Below are 18,500 nucleotides of genomic sequence, written 5' to 3' on the forward strand. Positions count from 1 at the left end.
TGAGTAACCCTGATGTGCGTGTCCACGTTTACAAGGGAATAGGGAGTTGGGATACGGAGGCTAATCTGCGGAAATTCTGCTTTTGCGGTGTCCTCCAACAATACGTTCACACGGGTAAGCAGTCAAAAGAAAAAAAAAAAAATCAAACGAAACTACTCTTCACTCTTCTGCGCTGAAAACATGAGAAAAGGTAAGATAACTTTAAAAATGGTATTGACACACACACAACATTAGCGACACTTGCCTCATCTTATGAGAACCAATTAAAAGTTGAGAAAAATGTAGTGTAAAGTGAAACGGTCAACTCATCTAATAGTACAAAAGTTTCACCACACCCATCTGATGAACATATTTACACCAAAGCTAAAGTATCACAAACGGATAATACCCAACATAATATCTACTAGTATTATACACTGATCTTTGGTGCAATTTTGGAATTAGATTTCTATTTTATAAGACTATCAAAGTACTTTAATGAGCCTGAGGCGGCGCAAAGGCCGTCTTGGAATTGCTGTTCATTTTTCTTCTGATGAATAAATCACTTTTTTGGCGGGGACGGGTCAACGTTCCTAAAAATTCTCCCCCAAACAATCAAAATAAATAAATTGCAACCTTTTGTAGCTTGGTGAAAAGGTACAGTGTGTATTTTAAACTATAGCACACTAAGTCACATCCCTTGGAAACTTGTGTCACCGAATGACTCAAAATGTTGCAGAGTATAACAGGATGCGTGCCCCAAACGGAACAGGAAGTCGGCAGTTCTGGCTCGGAGCGGCCATTTTTGTGCACATACTTTGTTAAATGAGACCGACAGATGACGCTAAATTGCCAATGTGGCTACGATCTAACGTGGGCGGAGCATTTTGAGGATTTCCCCCTGATAAAGGATGCAGGGGGCATGGTCATCGCTGCTTGCAGCTTCAATTATTTGTATACTTAAGTCATTCAGTGCCAGCCCTCCCAGGTAACATGGATATTTGACTTGTAATAAACAGCTTTTGACGTTTTTATTGAAATTAGTTGGAAAATATCAACCCCTCCACAAAGTTTTTTGCAGAATCCTTCGCAGCGATGCCGGTAACGCGCTGCAAAAAGCGTTACTGCAAAATACCGGCATTTTGTGTCACGACAGTGACGCGTTGATCGCGTTACTTTTCCCCGTGAAAGTAATTAGACTACAGTTACTTCTTCAGACCATAAAGAGTTACATTTAAATCATCAATTTCTCTCACCAAGTACTCATTTGTAGCTGGCGATTCTAACAAAGAGCAGTCCAGCTGTGCAGAAGTATTTAACCGAGACCGATCTTTTTTTCAACAAAGAGAAGAAAGCGATTGGTAAGTTTATTACGCAATTCCATAAAAGTGCAAAGAAATGCACAATTTCACTGTCGCCACACTATTTTTGTTATTTTCCTCTGTCAAAAGTGGATTGGATTGTTGTTACTTTTTTGTTTACACATTAAGAAAACAGTTTTACTGGCGTGTTAAACGCGCAATACGTTGTGGGTTAATTATTCATACCGAAGTGCGCGGTCATAAATCGGTCACGGAGCATAAGGACTGACTCACTGAAGGATTTAAAATACTTAGCTTAAATAATATTTGCAACACCTGGAGTCCGGACCGTGAGCTGGTTGAGCGTGCTGCACAGCTGACGTCACGTAGTAAGGAAAAATGTTCTCTCGCTCTTCGCATCAAAATTGCGTGCGTGTTTGTGTGTGTGTCCAGTTGCCTTCATGGACCACAGTCGTCATCCGATATTTATCTATCAATGAGCTAAGAGTCTTTAGAGAAGTGTACTGAGAATGGTGTGCTTGTTTACATTTATTTCGGTTCATGTTGATGACATCATTCTGTAACTTGTGCGGCGCACATGACCAAGTAACGGGTACGGTTAAGTGAATGCTTTTTTTTGTACTGTGGATAAGTGATATTCCTGCCCCTTGGCAGCTGCTGAAAGTAACTCAAGTTACTTTTTTCTAACTTGGTTACTTTTGAAATCAAGGAATCAGTAAAGTAACTAAGTTACTTTTCAGCTCAAGAAATGATTAAAGTAGCTAACCAACTGACTTCCAGGTGAATACAAGACTTGCATTCATGCCTTGAGGGTGTAATCAACCTTTTAGTGACACTGCAATCATGGCAGTTCTATTTGTTGTCGAACTGACGTACATACTATTGAGCGAGAGTAGTTTCTCAAGACGAGAGCATCAACTTGTCAGGAAGAGTTCTCAGCTTGATACAGTTGTCGTGCTGGTTCAAATTGCAGCTCTGCCTAATGTTGCGGACAGACGGTATGAGTACGCGCCCTTGTTCCCCGTCACGGAGTCTCGGGAAGGCCTTTAGGTGGACGCACGTCAATATTTGCCAACGTCAGCTGGGTTAAGTCTTCCTGTGCCTGGGACGGTTTAAAGGTTTGCGGTGAAGTCACTCCTTCACATCCGCCCAGTTTGAGGGAACTCCCTGCAGCTACACGCACGCACACACGCGCACACACTGCATGTTATCATGCAAGTGGGGGTATGTGTGTGGTCAGGCGCGTACACAACATGAAAAACAGTTCTCTGCTGAGCTTGCAGGGTGTTTTACGCCCATAAAGAACATAAGCAAAGGAGAGGTTTCTGAATAAGCAAAACTGCTAATCACCCTCGTATAGCTTTTGCATTTTTGTGCTTAGTACTTTCTGGTACACATGGATGTGGTCGAAATCTCATTATTGCTAAACCCAAGACAACCAGCACGTACATTAACACAGTGGCAAATCTCCTGCCCTACTCACTCGGTTTTCCTTACTTTGAATGTACATTATTTTCTATTTAATGCAGCGTCATGATCCAAAATGAAATGTATGCATCTTCTCAAAATATTTACAACGTAGTTTCTGTAATTCCTTAGAGTGCATTTGTCAGACTTGCAAAAGTTTTTGAGAAACGAATGAATTTTGCCTAGCAACAAGTGGCTTGGCATGAGCCACTGCTGTACACAGAACAGAAGGATTGCAAATGACAGTAAATTGGGAGGAGTCGAGTCATGACAGCACTGTGCAGTGCATCTCCAACAATCCAAAAACTAATGTAAATCCTGCAAAACATGATGAACACTTTGCGTGTCTACCAGCGAAGAAATAAAGATAAAGTACGCAGGAAAACAAGAAATCTGAACTGTGGCCACTTGTATGAATAAGTTAGAATTCCCCACATGACCTCAGAGAAAACCTTTCCCCTCTATTTAATTGTATGACTGTGTCACATTTGGTACAGCGTAACATCCCAAATCAATCAACCGCATATTTTGGGTTACAATCGGCACTTACTCTGCAAACAGACATTTGGTTGGTGGTGAGGGTCCCCGTCTTGTCAGAGCAGATGACAGAGGTGCAACCGAGGGTCTCCACTGAGGGCAGACTGCGCACGATGGCGTTCTTCTTGGCCATGCGACGGGTCCCGAGGGCCAGGCAGGTGGTGATGACGGCAGGCAGGCCTTCGGGGATGGCGGCCACAGCCAAGGCCACCGCTATCTTAAAGTAATAGATGGCTCCCCGCACCCAGGAGCCGCCGTGGACGGGGTCTCCGAAGTGGCCGATATTGATCACCCACACGGCCACGCAGATGAGGGAGATGACCTTGGAGAGCTGCTCGCCAAACTCGTCCAACTTCTGCTGCAGCGGCGTCTTATCTTGTTCCGTCGACGCCATCTGATTGCGGATTTTGCCAATTTCGGTAGCAACGCCAGTCGCCACGACCACACCGATAGCCCGACCGGCCGCAATGTTGGTGCCCTACGGAAAACAACATGAGTGTTGATGGAAGGTTGACTTTTTCCCCTCCTTTTAATCAATCAATCGGTCAGGAAATTCGTTGACATGAATCGTAAGCATAAACGCTTTTTATGTAACAAGACACAACATGCTTATTTGTGGTATTTGACATCATTCTGGAGTCACTGACTTGAATATTGGTTTACTTCACTCAATTAATGTATAAATATGACTGAACGGTTGTCTGTCTCTATATGTGCCCAGTTAGTGACTGGTGACCGGTCCAGGGTGTGGTGGGCCATCCACCCAAACCAGCGATATAGAAAATTGATCGACGGATGCCATCATTCTACCCATTTACAAACATCTTTGAAGGGGGAAAAAAGCTACAATCATGACGGACAGTTTCTGTAAATACTGTATACACCGAAACCTACAACAACGAAAACTATAGAAAAAGCTATCCCTGGCGGGATAAGAGCGGAAAATGACCCGCTGAGCTACACATCGAAGCGTCAGATTCACCACCGACGTGCTGGAAATATCACTTTTCTTCAAGTCAAGGCTTGTTCAACACGTGTGTAATGAATAGCTCTGAGTGGATTTTGACGTACCGAGTCTTAATCCCACTTGAAGAGCAATTAGAACAAGTTGATGTTGACTGGGGGAGAACGAGAGCCACGACTGGAGACATAGCTGACAGGAGCTCCGTTTTGACAGATGCAGATGTCCTTTTTCAATCGGTCTTTTGAACGAGCCTTTCCAAATTTGAATCATTTCGACATTTTTGGACTGATAAGGCTCATATTACTTCATTACCGTCATCCTTTTCTACACCAACACACAGAAGTTGGGCTCGCAGCAGAAATTGTAATGTAAATAATTCAGGGGTTGCGCTCACAGAAAACAACATGTTCTTCTTGTCTTGATTGACAGCTCTGGGGTCAGGAACTGGGTCAGTGTGTTTGATGATGGACACGGACTCCCCTGAAGAAAAGATTGCACGGGAAGAAATGTTTAAATGAAAACAATCAATTAAATATGGAGGCAAAAGTAAATGCATTCAAGCAGAAGAAATATTTAAATCGTGCCACATGGGCAAAATCCATTTCCAATTTTGCATTCATAAACAACAAAGTACATGCACAGGAGGAGTCAAAATAGCCAAATCAACTAACGAAATGCGCTGCGTACAAACAATAACCGAGAAAATGTTACCTGTGAGGATGGATTGGTCCACTCTCAAGGTGGTGGACTTGATAGAGGTCACCCTGATGTCCGCTGGAACTTTGTCACCGACTGAAATGAAAACGTCCCTTATAAAATGGAGTATACGGAATAGTTTGCAAGTTTTAGGCCAACGCAATAAACCACCACCAGGAACTTTTTTTTTAGCTTACGATGTAGAGGTTTGGGTGATTTATTCGCATTTATGTATGACAGCAGACGGTAATTAAGTTCTAACAGGAAAAAGATGAATGACACTTCAAAAGTCAGTGCAATGCAATATACTTGTCTTCTTTATCCATCCATGCATTTTCCAGACGGCTTATCCTCACTAGCGTCGCGGGCCCAGCTCTCTTCGGGCGAGAGGCGGCGTACGCCCTGAACCGGTCGCCAGCCAATCGCGGGGCACATTTAAACAAACAACCATTCGCGCACACATTCACACCTACGGGCAACTTAGAGTCTTCAAATCAACCTACCACGCATGTTTTGGGGATGAGGGAGGACAACGGAGTACCCGGAGAAAACCCACGCTGGCACGGGGAGAACATGCAAACTCCACACAGGCGGGGCCCGGATTTGAACTCTCGTCCTCAGAACTGTGAGACAGATGAGCTCACCAGTCGTTCACCGTGCCACCTTTGTCTTATAGACATTATTTTTTTTTAGAAATCATCTCATTAATGAGCTGCCAGCGCTTCATAGCATTAATCACAACATTGACTTGATTGAGCCATCTTAAAACCCGTCTCGGAGGGGTAAACAAAAAACTGTGAGAAAGAATACAGAGCGACTGTTTCCGCCTCTCAGTGTGGCACCTATGGGAGATCGAGACAAAGCGAGAGAGGGCGGAGGGTGCAATGTGGGTTGTGTTTGTGTGGGAGACGGCCGCAGGCTTCAAGTTGGCCAAGGCCGGACTGGTCGAGGGCAGGAGAGCGAGAACGCCTACCCTCGTACCTCCTTCTGCTCTACCAGACTCTCTTTCTTTCTGCAAGGCACCTTTGTCATGCTGTAAAACGGACATTACTTTACAAACATAGCCTGAGAGTGGCTGTCAGAAAATCAGCCACATTTTCACAATCCAATTCTTTCCAATAGAATAGCCGCCTCTGAAATTCTTAAAATGCTAATGCTCAATAGATGGTGTCAAGTGGTAACAATGTAATTATATGGTCATCGCTATATAATGTCGTCGCTAGTATATCACGGTTCACTTTTTGCAGGTTCAGTGCATTGCATGTTTTTTTTTAATAATTATAATTATTATTTTATTTTTAATTCTAATCATATCGCAGATTATTCGTTAAAATACCGAATTACATTCAATTTCACAGATACTACAGTGTAGAAAATGAGGAGGGCAACCCCAAGCGGACAAAACTCATACTCGCTCCTCACATGCATATATTTTGGTATTGTATGAAGCTTTAAAATCTAGACGAATAATAAAAATCAATATTATGGTTGCTATGGAATATAACCCCTGCGATGAACAAGGGATTACTGTATTTTAATTCTATTTTTACTGTATTGAACTATGTAGTGAAATGACTTTTTCTAACTCGGGACACTCTTTCCACTACTATATGGCATTCCTTTCTGCGCACTAGTAGAACGACCAGAGGACACGAGTAGACGAACTACATTTTACCAGCGAGACAGAACTGTGCACTAGTTTACATCAGTACACTACTAGTACTAGTAGTAGAGGGCAAGACATTTTCTGGTACAATTTTAAAACGTCACTCGTAGTAATAGCAGAACACGACTGTCAACTAGTGCACAGTTTTGCCTCACTAGGAAAATGCAGTTGTTCTACTCGTGCATCTTAGCAATTCTACTAGTGTGCTGAATTGTCTTAGTAGTGAAGACAAAGAGCGTACTAGTACAGTACAATTCAGCACATTACTAGGATCTTGAATAAACGCGCAAATGGGTGACCATAGCCCTCCGCATCGCCACCGCACGTCTGATACAGATCTTGCAGTCTTTTAATGAGATCATTCAGGTGTACCCAATGAAGTGTCCAATGAAAGTGTCTGCAGAAAAGTAATTAGCAAATTCAGCTAGTTCAGCTTGCCCTCTGCATTTGACACAAGTGGACTGTCAGAATCGAACTCTTGCATAATAAATTGGCAGCGTAAATGTGACTTGTTAGAGGGAAAAGCCCAGTGCAGGTTTCCATCGCTTCAGATCTTCTGTAAACTCTCACACAGTCCTGACACCGAGACCTCTGCAAGTCACTCCATTCAAAACCTCAAGGAAAGTTCCAGCGGCGGCGCAAAGCGCAAGTGTGTCATAACGGCGGTCAGCATCGCCAGCGACGTACCTACGAGAGGGCAAGTACCCTGCAGGGGTGGAAACTTATGTAAATATATTTATTGTACTGCATTTTCGCTCCTCTGAGGCCTTTGTGGTAAAATAGTGTCCTTTTCCAACACCTCCATACACTTTATTTTACCCTCCTCACTTCAAGTTCCAGTGGAACCACCTCCGGGTAATCTGAGGTCACGGAAAAGCCTGGAAGTTCAATGACGTCAAGGAGGATACGGATTTATTTTCTTTGTCAACGTACCGATTTATGCGAGAGGGGCTTCACACGGGGCCTTCGGGCAGAAGTGCGCAGATATCTTCTTACTGAATGCATCACACTTTTTAAACTCAATTTAGTGCACAAGATATTACACACATTCTGCACTTCTGTTCAAATCTTAAATCACAACACCGCTACACAGGTTCGAAAAATGCGGACAAATGGTCGTTAAAAGAAAATTCTCCTCTAAATTTTAAGGCTCGAAAGCTTGTAAAAGTTGGAAGACATAAAACACTCATACTCGAACACCCTAGAGAAACCCATTAGACCATTGTTGAAAGCATACATTTCTTTTATTATTATTACATTTTCACGTAAATATTTTCCTTTTTTTTTTTTTTTTTTTTTTTCTCCATCGGACAACATTGAATAAATGACAGTGCGCTTCAATGTAAAATACCGTTAGTCCGTGTACAACTTTTATAATAGTGGACATTTATTGTCCCCTCAAAATAATTTGACATCAATGTCCAAACTGCTGAGTACACCCCAAGTGTAAATGTCCAAATGGGTTATTTGCACATACCGCCGTTTATCAATATGCTATATTATATTTTTCCCCAACTTATATGTATATTGACTTACTGTATACCTTCATATATGTGGATGTAAGAAGAGGAAGACACCGAAAAGACCGCAAATTTGCTGCTCGGGACATTGGAGGATTTACGACGACGATAGAGGTTTGTGATGGTTAGTTTGGGCAAGTTCTGTACAACACCATGTGGAGAATAATGCACATTTTCTGCAATGCAAGAGATTACGTGCAATGAGCCCATTGGGGCTAAATAGTCCAAAAAAAAAAAAAAAAAAAAAAAAAACTTCCTAGCTCCACCACCACTGCTGCTTTCGTGACTCGTTGGCGTTCCAAGGTCTCGCGTATGAATGGGGCGCAGGTGTGTTCAATTTTGTTATCGTCACTCCCAGACGCTCTCATAACGGTCACTGGAAGTTCACCTCTTGGCAAATTACTCTCTAAGGATCTGGTACAAAAGATATTGTTGACACTTTGGGCCCAATTTGGACATTTTCACTTATTGTTAGGCTCACTTTTGTTGTCAGCTGTTTAGACTGGCTGTGCGTTGAGTTATTTTGACAGGGCAGTTATACCAAGCTGTACACTGACTACTTTACAATGTAGCAAAGTGTCATTTGTTCGGTGTTGTCCCTCGAACAGATTTCGTAAAACACAGTGGAACCTTGATTTAAACGGACACCAATTTAACGGACTTCAGATTTAACAGATAACACAGAGGAAATAGTGTCCAACTGGAACTCAAAATCACCCCTTTTCTACACCAGTGAGATAAGTTTGGATAAACTTGAAATCTTTTAAAACTTTATACAATGTATAAAACATAATATAACGTTGTATAAAACTATATATTTATTCACAACCGTTTTGTGATGTACTGGGTGTTTTTAGCCCACGAAAAATGTCCAAAATAATTTTGCACTGTACCGTACTGATAGCTTTAGGCCACAAAAAAAGTGCTTCAATTTAACAGACAATCTGATTTAATGGACGGCCCCTCCCCCTTATTAGTCACTTACAACAAGGTTCCACTGAATTTACACAAATGGGAGGGATACTGACTTTTATGAGCTATTGTATTCTGGGAGGGTCCTTGGCTTTTTTATTTTTATTTTTTTTAAACTTACAAGACCTCAGTTCAGCAAGCATCAGGATTAATTCTGCTCTGCTTTTCATTTGGCATATTGCAAGATGTCAAAAGAAGAATGCGAGAAGTGACGAAGAAAATACATCAGCAGTTATGTCAACCAGATTTAGGATTAAAGCAATAATACTCCAACGTGAACATGCTCATTATCGTATGTTCTAAAGGTTAAGGTAGAGCCTTTAAAACTGGTTAACTGGTCTTTGTAGACTTGTCGGACAATTAAGAATGTTTACATCCTTGACCCAGTGCGTCAAGGCCATTGTGATTACACTTCAAACTGTAGACTTCACATTTTATAAATGGAAGCTGATTTATGTTTATACACAACAAATTTAAAAAAAAGCTGATGGTAACAATTTCACCGTAGAATGGACTATTTCGCATTTTCTCTGCATGGGAAACGTTGCTTCCAATTAGCATCCCAGGATGGATTATGTTGGACCCGACACATTCCACATACAGGAAGAAATAACCATCTTACACTCCGACTTGATTCATTGATCTTAAATATTTAAACAATCATAAATGAATTATACTTTTTTATCCATCAATCCATCTTCTGTACAGCTTGTCCTCATTTGGGTTGGTCAGGAGAGTGAGCTGGAGTCTATAGCAGCTGACTTTGTGTGAGGGGGCGGGGGTCGACCCTGGGGAGGTCACCAGCCAATCCCAAGACACAAAAACAACCATCCACACCTATTGACAAAGTTTTCAATAAACCAAACATGCATGTTTTTTGGGAATCTGGGAGGAAGCCAGAGTACACGATTTACGATAAAAGACAAAATACATTTAATTTCTCGACCCAGAAACCTGACTTCTCCCTTTTCTGTTGAGATACAATACTAGAAGTCTCGTCTCGCATTTAGGCTAATGAGGGAGGCAAAAAGATGAGACACAACTCTCAACAAAATTAAACACCCCTAAAAGGATCCCTCTGACTGTCCATTGAAAGTGAGCATTTTTTGTGCAGGATTTTATTTATACAGCTCCTTTTCTGATTATTATTAAACAACCCCAATTCCAATGAAGTTGGGACACGGTGTTAAACATAAATAAAAACTGAATACAATGATTTGCAAATCATGTTCGACCTATATTTAATTGAATACACTACAGAGACAAGATATTTAATGTTCAAACTGATAAACTTGATTGTTTTTAGCAAATAATCATCAACTTTGAATTTTATGGCTGCAACACGTTCCAAAAAAGCTGGGACAAGGTGGCAAAAAAGTCTCAGAAAGTTGAGGAATGCTCATCAATTGGGAACAGGTGGGTGCCATGATTGGGTAGAAAAGGAGCTTCCCTGAATTGCTCAGTCATTCACAAGCAAAGATGGGGCGAGGTTCACCTCTTTGTGAACAAGTGCGTGAGAAAATAGTCCAGCAGTTTAAGGACAATGTTACTCAACGTACAATTGCAAGGAATTAGGGATTTCATCATCTACGGTCCGTAATATCATCAAAAGGTTCAGAAAAGCTGAAGAAATCACTGCATGGAAGCGGCAAGGCCGAAATCCAACATTGAATGGCCGTGACCCTCGATCCCTTGGGCGGCACTTCATCAAAAACCGACATCAATGTGTAAAGGATATCACCACATGGGCTCAGGAACACTTCAGAAAACCAATGTCAGTAAATACAGTTCGGCGCTACATCCGTAAGTGCAACTTGAAACTCTACTATGCAAAGCAAAAGCCATTTATCAACAACACCCAGAAACGCCGCCGGCTTCTCTGGGCCCGAGCTCATCTAAGATGGACCGATGCAAAGTGGAAAAGTGTTCTGTGGTCCGCCGAGTCCCCATTTCAAATTGTTTTTGGAAATTTTGGACGTAGTGTCCTCCGGGCCAAAGAGAAAAAGAACCATCCGGACTGTTGTGGAGGCAAAGTTCAAAGGTTCAAAATCTGTGATGGTATGGGGCTGTGTTAGTGCCAATGGCATTGGGTAACTTACACATCTGTGAAGGCACCATTAATGCTGAAAGCTACATACAGGTTTTGGAGAAACATATGCTGCCATCCAAGCGACGTCTTTTTCACGGACGCCCCTGCTTATTTCAGCAAGACAATGCCAAACTGCATTCTGCACATGTTACAACAGCGTGGCTTCGTAGTAAAAGAGTCCGGGAACGAGACTGGCCTGCCTGCAGTCCAGACCTGTCTCCCATTGAAAATGTGTGGCACATTATGAAGCGTAAAATACGACAACGGAGAGCCCGGACTGTTGAACGGCTGAAGCTGTACATCGAGCAAGAATGGGAAAGAATTCCACCTACAAAGCTTCAACAATTTGTGTCCTCAGTTCCCAAACGTTTATTGAATGTTGTTCAAAGAAAAGGTGATGTAACACAGTGGTACACATGACTTTTTTGGAAGGTGTAAAAAAAAAAAATTATAAGTTCATTATTATTTTCTAAAAACAATCAAGTTTATCAGTTTGAACATTACATAGCTTCTCTTTGTAGTGCATTGAATTAAATATAGGTTGAACATGATTTGCAAATCATTGTATTCGGTTTTCATTTTTGTTTAACACAACATCCCAACTTCATTGGAGTTGCGGTTATACATGCAAATGTACCTGGACCTAATACAGTGTCCAGAGAGCGCATAAAAACAACGATATAACTAACGAGGTATAACTCGCAAGCACTGCTATTGTGGCATGACTTGTGCAAACAGCATATATATTTGTCCAAGGACCACAGCAGCATCCAGGTTGCAAAACACCACAACTCCTCATGAACTCCAGTGTCACAGATGTGAGCAAAAAGAGAGCATGGGTCGTTGTCATGGCGATGGTGTGGTGTTGACAGTGACTAAGAAGGTAGCGGTGGTGGTAGATGGGGACTGAGCCGGGTAGTTTGGATGCTTCACGACGTGCGTGAGCTTGTCTGTGGGCTCTTGTTGTGTACGCACGCATGTGCGAAGGGACACACCGGCCGCAACAAGCCCAAATTCCAAAGTATTATCGCTCACAGCGTCACAAACACTCAAAAGGGAAGTGTGCCATTTATCCACAAAGGTTATGTAAACAAGATGAATCTATGAATTGTGACAAAGTAATTAAGTGAAGAAGTTTTAAATGTCTACAATTTCACATGCGAATGCAGTCGACTGACATTTATTTTTTATTTTTTTTTAAACTTTAATTTTCCATGCACATTGTATGCCAATTTTGACGGAGGCCAATAATATCATCATAATAATTGTCTATCAAATAGTAACAGATTTTTTTCAAAATGTATTAAGACTTTCTTACATGAAAAACATGGATGATTAATCCTTAATCAATGTTTCAGAGAAAAGGGAAAATATTTTTTTTTTTCTGGTGCCGATCTCACACAAGTGCTGTGTCAAGACGCCCCCTTGCCTGACTTCTGTTTCTTATATTTAGTCTGTATGTTTATTTCTACGCCGTTTTTTTCTTTCACCGTTTTGAAATTCCCCCAAAGACCCTTGAAAGCCCAACGGGTGTATGTTTGGATAGGAACTTGTGCAAATGTGGGAGGGGGCGCAGACAGTTCTCGCGACTGTTTCAAGCTCCCTCTTGAACATTGTTGCCACTAACCCATAAAAAAATACACACACTGTGGAATGTACAGTTTCACATTTTTAAAATTAGCACCATGACCACCATTTTCCTCTATTTAAAACACTTTGCTAAATCTACAATCCCTTTTAGTACACATAGGTAAATTTTTTGTTTATTCATTTGTTCAATTGTCATATTTGTGTATTTTGGGTCACTTTAAGATAAGTCATCTATCACATTTCAGCATGAAAGATAGACATTTAGGGTATCTGTATTGCTGTCAATGTCAAAACGGATCACATTTGACCTACACAGTATGTAAGGATTAAACCTGAAATCGAGCGATCACTTTTTTTTGGTCTTGCCCTGGAATCGCTCCTCGAGGTCTTTCCCACAAATTCGTCCAAACTATCAGACGAATAGCAAGCTGTGCCATGCCAAAAGCAGAAACGCTGAGGGTGAAGCCCTTGCGTTAATGGTAGGAGACCACACGCTTGCACTTTAAGTCGCTGAAACCAGAATGACAGCGGGACTATTTTTAGACTGGGCTGCCCACACACGGGCGAGTTTATAGCGAGGGATGAGTACGTGTTCGCTGTGTAGTACGCGTGAAGACCTGACAAAACATCCAGGTGGTGAGACTGAGAGTATGGAAAGCAAAGGGAAGTGGAAAGTTAAACTGGGCCTTAAACACAACCACTTACACAGAAACACACATAAATGCACAATTGGACCGTAGTCCTGGCACCTGCAAATCCAGGGAAAAGACCGTTATGTAATCTAGTTGTGTGATATTCCGACCATATTTCCAGACTCATAAATGGGTATCAAAAGGGTGTGGGACTACATGTTTCTGTGCAAGCTCCTAGGAGCAAAGGCACACCTGCACCCCAGAAAGAGCCCCACAGAAGGACAAATGAGCCGACCCAAGCGTTTGGTTGCGTACTCACCTGCCACCTCGACTATGTCTCCTGGAACGATGTCCCTGGCTTTGATTCTCTGCACGGCTTTCCGGTTCATGCGGTACACCTTTCCCATCTCGGGTTCATACTCTTTAAGTGCCTCGATGGCATTCTCGGCATTTCGCTCCTGGTTCAAAAAAGATGAGTCAAGTGATAGAAGCAGTTAAGTCAGTGCCGATGCTCCAAGTGATGGATTTGACTCAACTCACTTCAATCATGTCATGAAAGTGTATTTACGAAACTTTTTCAAGACCCAATTAAGAAAATGGCTTCCTCCAAATACAGTTTATATTATGTATTGCCGTAACGTTGGCCTATAGATAAAAACGAAAGAGAAAGACCACAACAGACATGAATTTATAACAACAAACATGAATCCAAAAACCCAACAAACGGTTTGGTTGCTTGATGACAAATAAAAGAACAGTATTATGCCCATTTCTACCTTCATAACGTCTGAAACATTTCTTTTTATTTCCAGTGGGTGGGCCTGATACTTGGCCTAAGGTTGCTTTCAGTGGCAACAGCCAAATTGCTTTCCAATGTGCTTGTTATAATACTTCTTTCTACATGTGGTGCCAACATGACTGGAACACGTGAAATAAATAAAGAGAAGACTGCATCAGTACCCACCGCTCCACTATCGTTACCTTTAGAGAGGAGAGAAGCAAGCGTATCTCACCTGCCAGACACCAATAACGGCGTTCGCGATGAGAATGAGGAGGATGACGACAGGCTCGACAAAGGCGGTGGCGGTCTCCTCCCCCTCCTCAAACAGAGCCAACACCTAGACGAACATACAGGACACAGAATCGGAACGTTCTCATCGTACAGCTGATACTTAAGTAGTTGTGTTGTTGTTGTTTCTGAGGAAAAATGTCCTCACGGAGGATAGAGTTGACGCGGCGATGGAAATGTCATTTGTGTAGAACAGCTGTGGCTCGAGCGAGATGTAGTCATACAGTGGGGACGGAAAGTTCTCAGACCCTCCTAAATTGTTCACTCGTTCTTATATTAGTTATTTTTTCCCCCTAAATGTACACACAGCACCTCCATATTGACAGAAACAAAACGGAATTGTTGACATTTTTGCAGATTTATTAAAAAAGAAAAACTGAAAATCATCACACAGCCATAAGTATTCAGACCCTTTGCTGTGACACTCGTATATTGAACTCGGGTGCTGTCCGTTTCTTCTGATCATCCTTGAGATGGTTCTACACCGTCATTGGAGTCCAGCTGTATTTGATTATACTGATTGGACTTGATTAGGAAAGCCACACCCCTGTCTATCTATACAAGACCTGACAGCTCACAGTGCATGTCAGAGCAAATGAGAATCAGGAGGTCAAAGGAACTGCCTGAAGAGCTCAGCGACAGAATTGTGGCAAGGCACAGATCTGGCCATTTTTAGCAAACCCGTGTTGGGTTTGCGAAAAAAAAAAAAAAAAAAAAAAAAAAAAACACCTGAAGGACTCCAAGATGGTGAGAAATAAAATTCTCTGGTCTGATGAGACCAAGATAGAACTTTTTGGCCTTAATTCTAAGTGGCACGTGAGGAGAAAACCAGGCACTGCTTATCACCTGTCCAATAAAGTCCCAACAGTGAAGCATCGTGCTGTGGGGGTGTTTTTTTTTTTTCAGCTGCAGGGACAGGACGACTGGTTGCAATCGAAGAAAAGATGAATGCGGCCAAGTACAGGGATATCCTGGACGAATAACCTTCTCCAGAGCGCTCAGGACCTCAGACTGGGCCGAAGGTTCATCTTCCAACAAGACAACGACCTTAAGCACACAGCTAAAATACCGAAGGAGTGGCTTCTGAACAACAACAACTTTGTGTACCCACTTTAACATTTAACCTTGCAACTTTCCAACCACTTGATTAGGAGTACATTACATTTCAATCATATTATATAAATGAATGCATATGAATTGATTTGTATAAAATGGGACATGGACTACTGTATGAAAGAGCAAAAGCACTTTTAAACAACTTTTAGCCTTCCCCTGACGTATTTACTAGATTTAACCAATTGTATGCATTAGCCTTTGCCTTTTGGCTGTGCAGTATTACAATTATTTAACTCACTTAACAGGAACATGTCGAGCAGCAGTTGACGGTAGACTTGTTAAATTTAGTGAGTTGAATTATCTTAAATATCTTCTGAACAAGCAATATTCAGAAAACAACACATTAAAATTTCCAATAAAAATAAATAAGATACACATGCAAAAAGTATTTTCTTTCGACTTGGTAATTTATCATCAGGAAGTAGAACAACATCTGTAAGTGGCTACAGCAAACTAGTTTCTTTCCATACGTATTTGTTGGTTTATTATTTGATGTCCCGGTCATCGCTCATATGAGCATACATCTAGGTAGAATTGTAATCCAAGCAACGGTAACTTTTTTCCCCTTTTATGTTCTAGCTAAATAAAATGACTAAAGAATCAAGTATTATTGTAATGTGATAGTATTTACACGCACTTGCTACCTTGGAAACACTAAAAAAACGCAAAGCTGCCATTATTTTGTCATCAAATCCTAATTTCAAATTCATATTTAGCGCAGCCATTTGTAAGTTTTTCCACATGCCCCACGGAAAATAAGGATGCGTGTTACGTGATATCTTTAGCTGAGAGCAGCCAATAAAGTCAAATTCAGAAGAACTCCACTAAGCCAGCATTTGAATGGAAGGAAAAAGACCACATGCTTGTTTTTCTACAGTAAATAAAGTTAATGAATGCAAACAATTCAGACGGCAACACAGTGAGTAAAGAACATCGACTATTTCTGAAATCCATCTGGAAATGCCAGTCTTTTATTTCGCACTGTGTGCATGGCAACGCAATCTCAACAATGCAGCACTAATTTAGCGAAAACCTACGTTTCTCTACTTCGCAATTAGTTGTTATGCAGTCAAGTTTCGTCAGAGTGAAGTTTGTTGCAGGGTTTTGGTCCAATGCTGCATCAAATTAAATCACGTAGAAGTAGCATTGTGTCTTGTGACAAAAAAAAGAATTCACCATCCATACAGAAAGATTCATAGTCTCTATTCATAACGTGTTGCTATTTTCTTTATATGGATGAAACAGAATGTGATAATGAAAGTGATAATATACTGTACCAGTATTGACCAGCAGCATAATACCTAGACTCCTCCTCTTTTATGGTAATACCTTAGCATCCAGACCCAAGTAAAGCCTAACTTTGTTCTGACTTTGCTCTCATCACACTCAAAAACATTTTATGTTGCGAGTCGCCAGACGTGTGACAAATGGAAAAGAGCTCATGGCATCCTGGATGCCATGAGCTCGTGCGCTGGCAGCTGCAGGAATCAAGTTGATTTCAAAGTCATCGGAATGCCTCGTTGACAAACAATTACAAGCGGAGAGCAAATCTGTCATTTGTTAGTGAAATTGTCCAGCCATTTATAACTCGAAAAGTTCCCGGCAAAAAAAGAATGACCTTGACATTTTAGGCCCCATTACACTATAATTACTGCAGCACTTTACACAGCTGATTGACTCAAACTCCCATCTGCCCTTCATCATTGTCCAAAAGTGTTTCTGAAGTCTTTGGGCCTGATTCGGTCCAATCCCAAATAGTGGGCGATAAATTACGCCTTCGCTCAGATTGCTCAGTTTACTAATATTGTGACCTAAAACTCGCTGTGAAAGAGTTGTTACATTGTTGTGTGCATTGCATTGCTGCAAAACTAAACCATGGATGAATAGTTGAAATGATCCAAGCAAACTACATCAGCTCAACGATGTTTTTCCTCCTCCTTCCGTGGTGCATTCAAGTAGCGCTTCAGACAACGCAGTAAGTTCTCTTGGGATGACCGAGTTATTTGTATCCCTGAGGCCACTTTATTAGGGAATTGGACACCGACTTGTGATTTTGCTCACGAAACATCCCCGCAGCTTGCACCCCTTCTTTAAAAGAGGGCCTTGCACCTTAGGTAGCGCTGATGATTATCATTAAGTTTGGGCACTGCTGTTTATTCTGGCATAAAGCAGCAACAGTCACAGGAGACGTAGCTTTGACTAGTGTGACAGTGTTTGCCTTTTAAAAAGGATCATTGCAAACTGTTTTTGCTCGTCTTGCTACCTTAATGAAGATTTCCCAATAGGATATATATATATATATATATATATATATATATATATATCAGCCTTTTTATATCTTGTTTGTGCAAAGCCTGGGGGACAAAAAAAAAAAAACAGAAAAGAACACAATCCTGAGACTGTTTAGGGCAAAGTTCCCTTGTGTCTCTGATGTTGGGTTGTAACCACAAAAGTGTGAAAAGGTAACAGAGATGATATTTATTCAATGTTGATTTGGTTTCATATTTCTGCTTCCATTTTTTTTGTGTGTGTGTGTGAATAGGAGGTAAAGGAAGTGTTATTCAATGGGCGCTGCAAGTGAGGAGAGATGAAATACAGCCTCTTTTCATTGGATGACAGAGTAGCAAATAGCAAAGAGTGTGTCACGACACCCCGAGCCCAGTCGATAGCAAATCATTCTGCTTCATTTAGGGGCTCATGACAGAGATTGGACGGCGACAATGGGAGCGCTCTCGGTAAGAACCTTTTACAAAAACACATTACACAGTCTGCACACAATTCAGACAACCATTGGAATAGCCAGCCCCAACTCTCAAGATAAACCCAGTTGATAACTCAGCAGAACATTTGATTTGTCTGTCACTTGACCTTATAGGAGACA

General features: G+C 41.4%; 1 protein-coding gene across 3 annotated transcripts in view; it reads right to left on the reverse strand.

Moving 5' to 3' along the window:
- Window positions 1-18,500, reverse strand: part of atp2a3 (ATPase sarcoplasmic/endoplasmic reticulum Ca2+ transporting 3) — a 51,684-nt gene that overhangs the window by 18,146 nt on the left and 15,038 nt on the right. For all 3 annotated transcript variants that reach the window (XM_061752549.1, XM_061752550.1, XM_061752548.1), the window contains 5 exons: window positions 14,448-14,552; window positions 13,754-13,892; window positions 4,981-5,061; window positions 4,664-4,749; window positions 3,319-3,783 (listed from right to left, as the gene is read on the reverse strand). In XM_061752549.1, the coding sequence (XP_061608533.1) occupies window positions 3,319-3,783; window positions 4,664-4,749; window positions 4,981-5,061; window positions 13,754-13,892; window positions 14,448-14,552 (876 nt within the window). The remainder of the gene's footprint in view (window positions 1-3,318; window positions 3,784-4,663; window positions 4,750-4,980; window positions 5,062-13,753; window positions 13,893-14,447; window positions 14,553-18,500) is intronic.

This window comes from Phyllopteryx taeniolatus, chromosome 17, assembly GCF_024500385.1.
Source record: "Phyllopteryx taeniolatus isolate TA_2022b chromosome 17, UOR_Ptae_1.2, whole genome shotgun sequence".
In the NCBI taxonomy this organism is placed as follows: domain Eukaryota; kingdom Metazoa; phylum Chordata; class Actinopteri; order Syngnathiformes; family Syngnathidae; genus Phyllopteryx; species Phyllopteryx taeniolatus.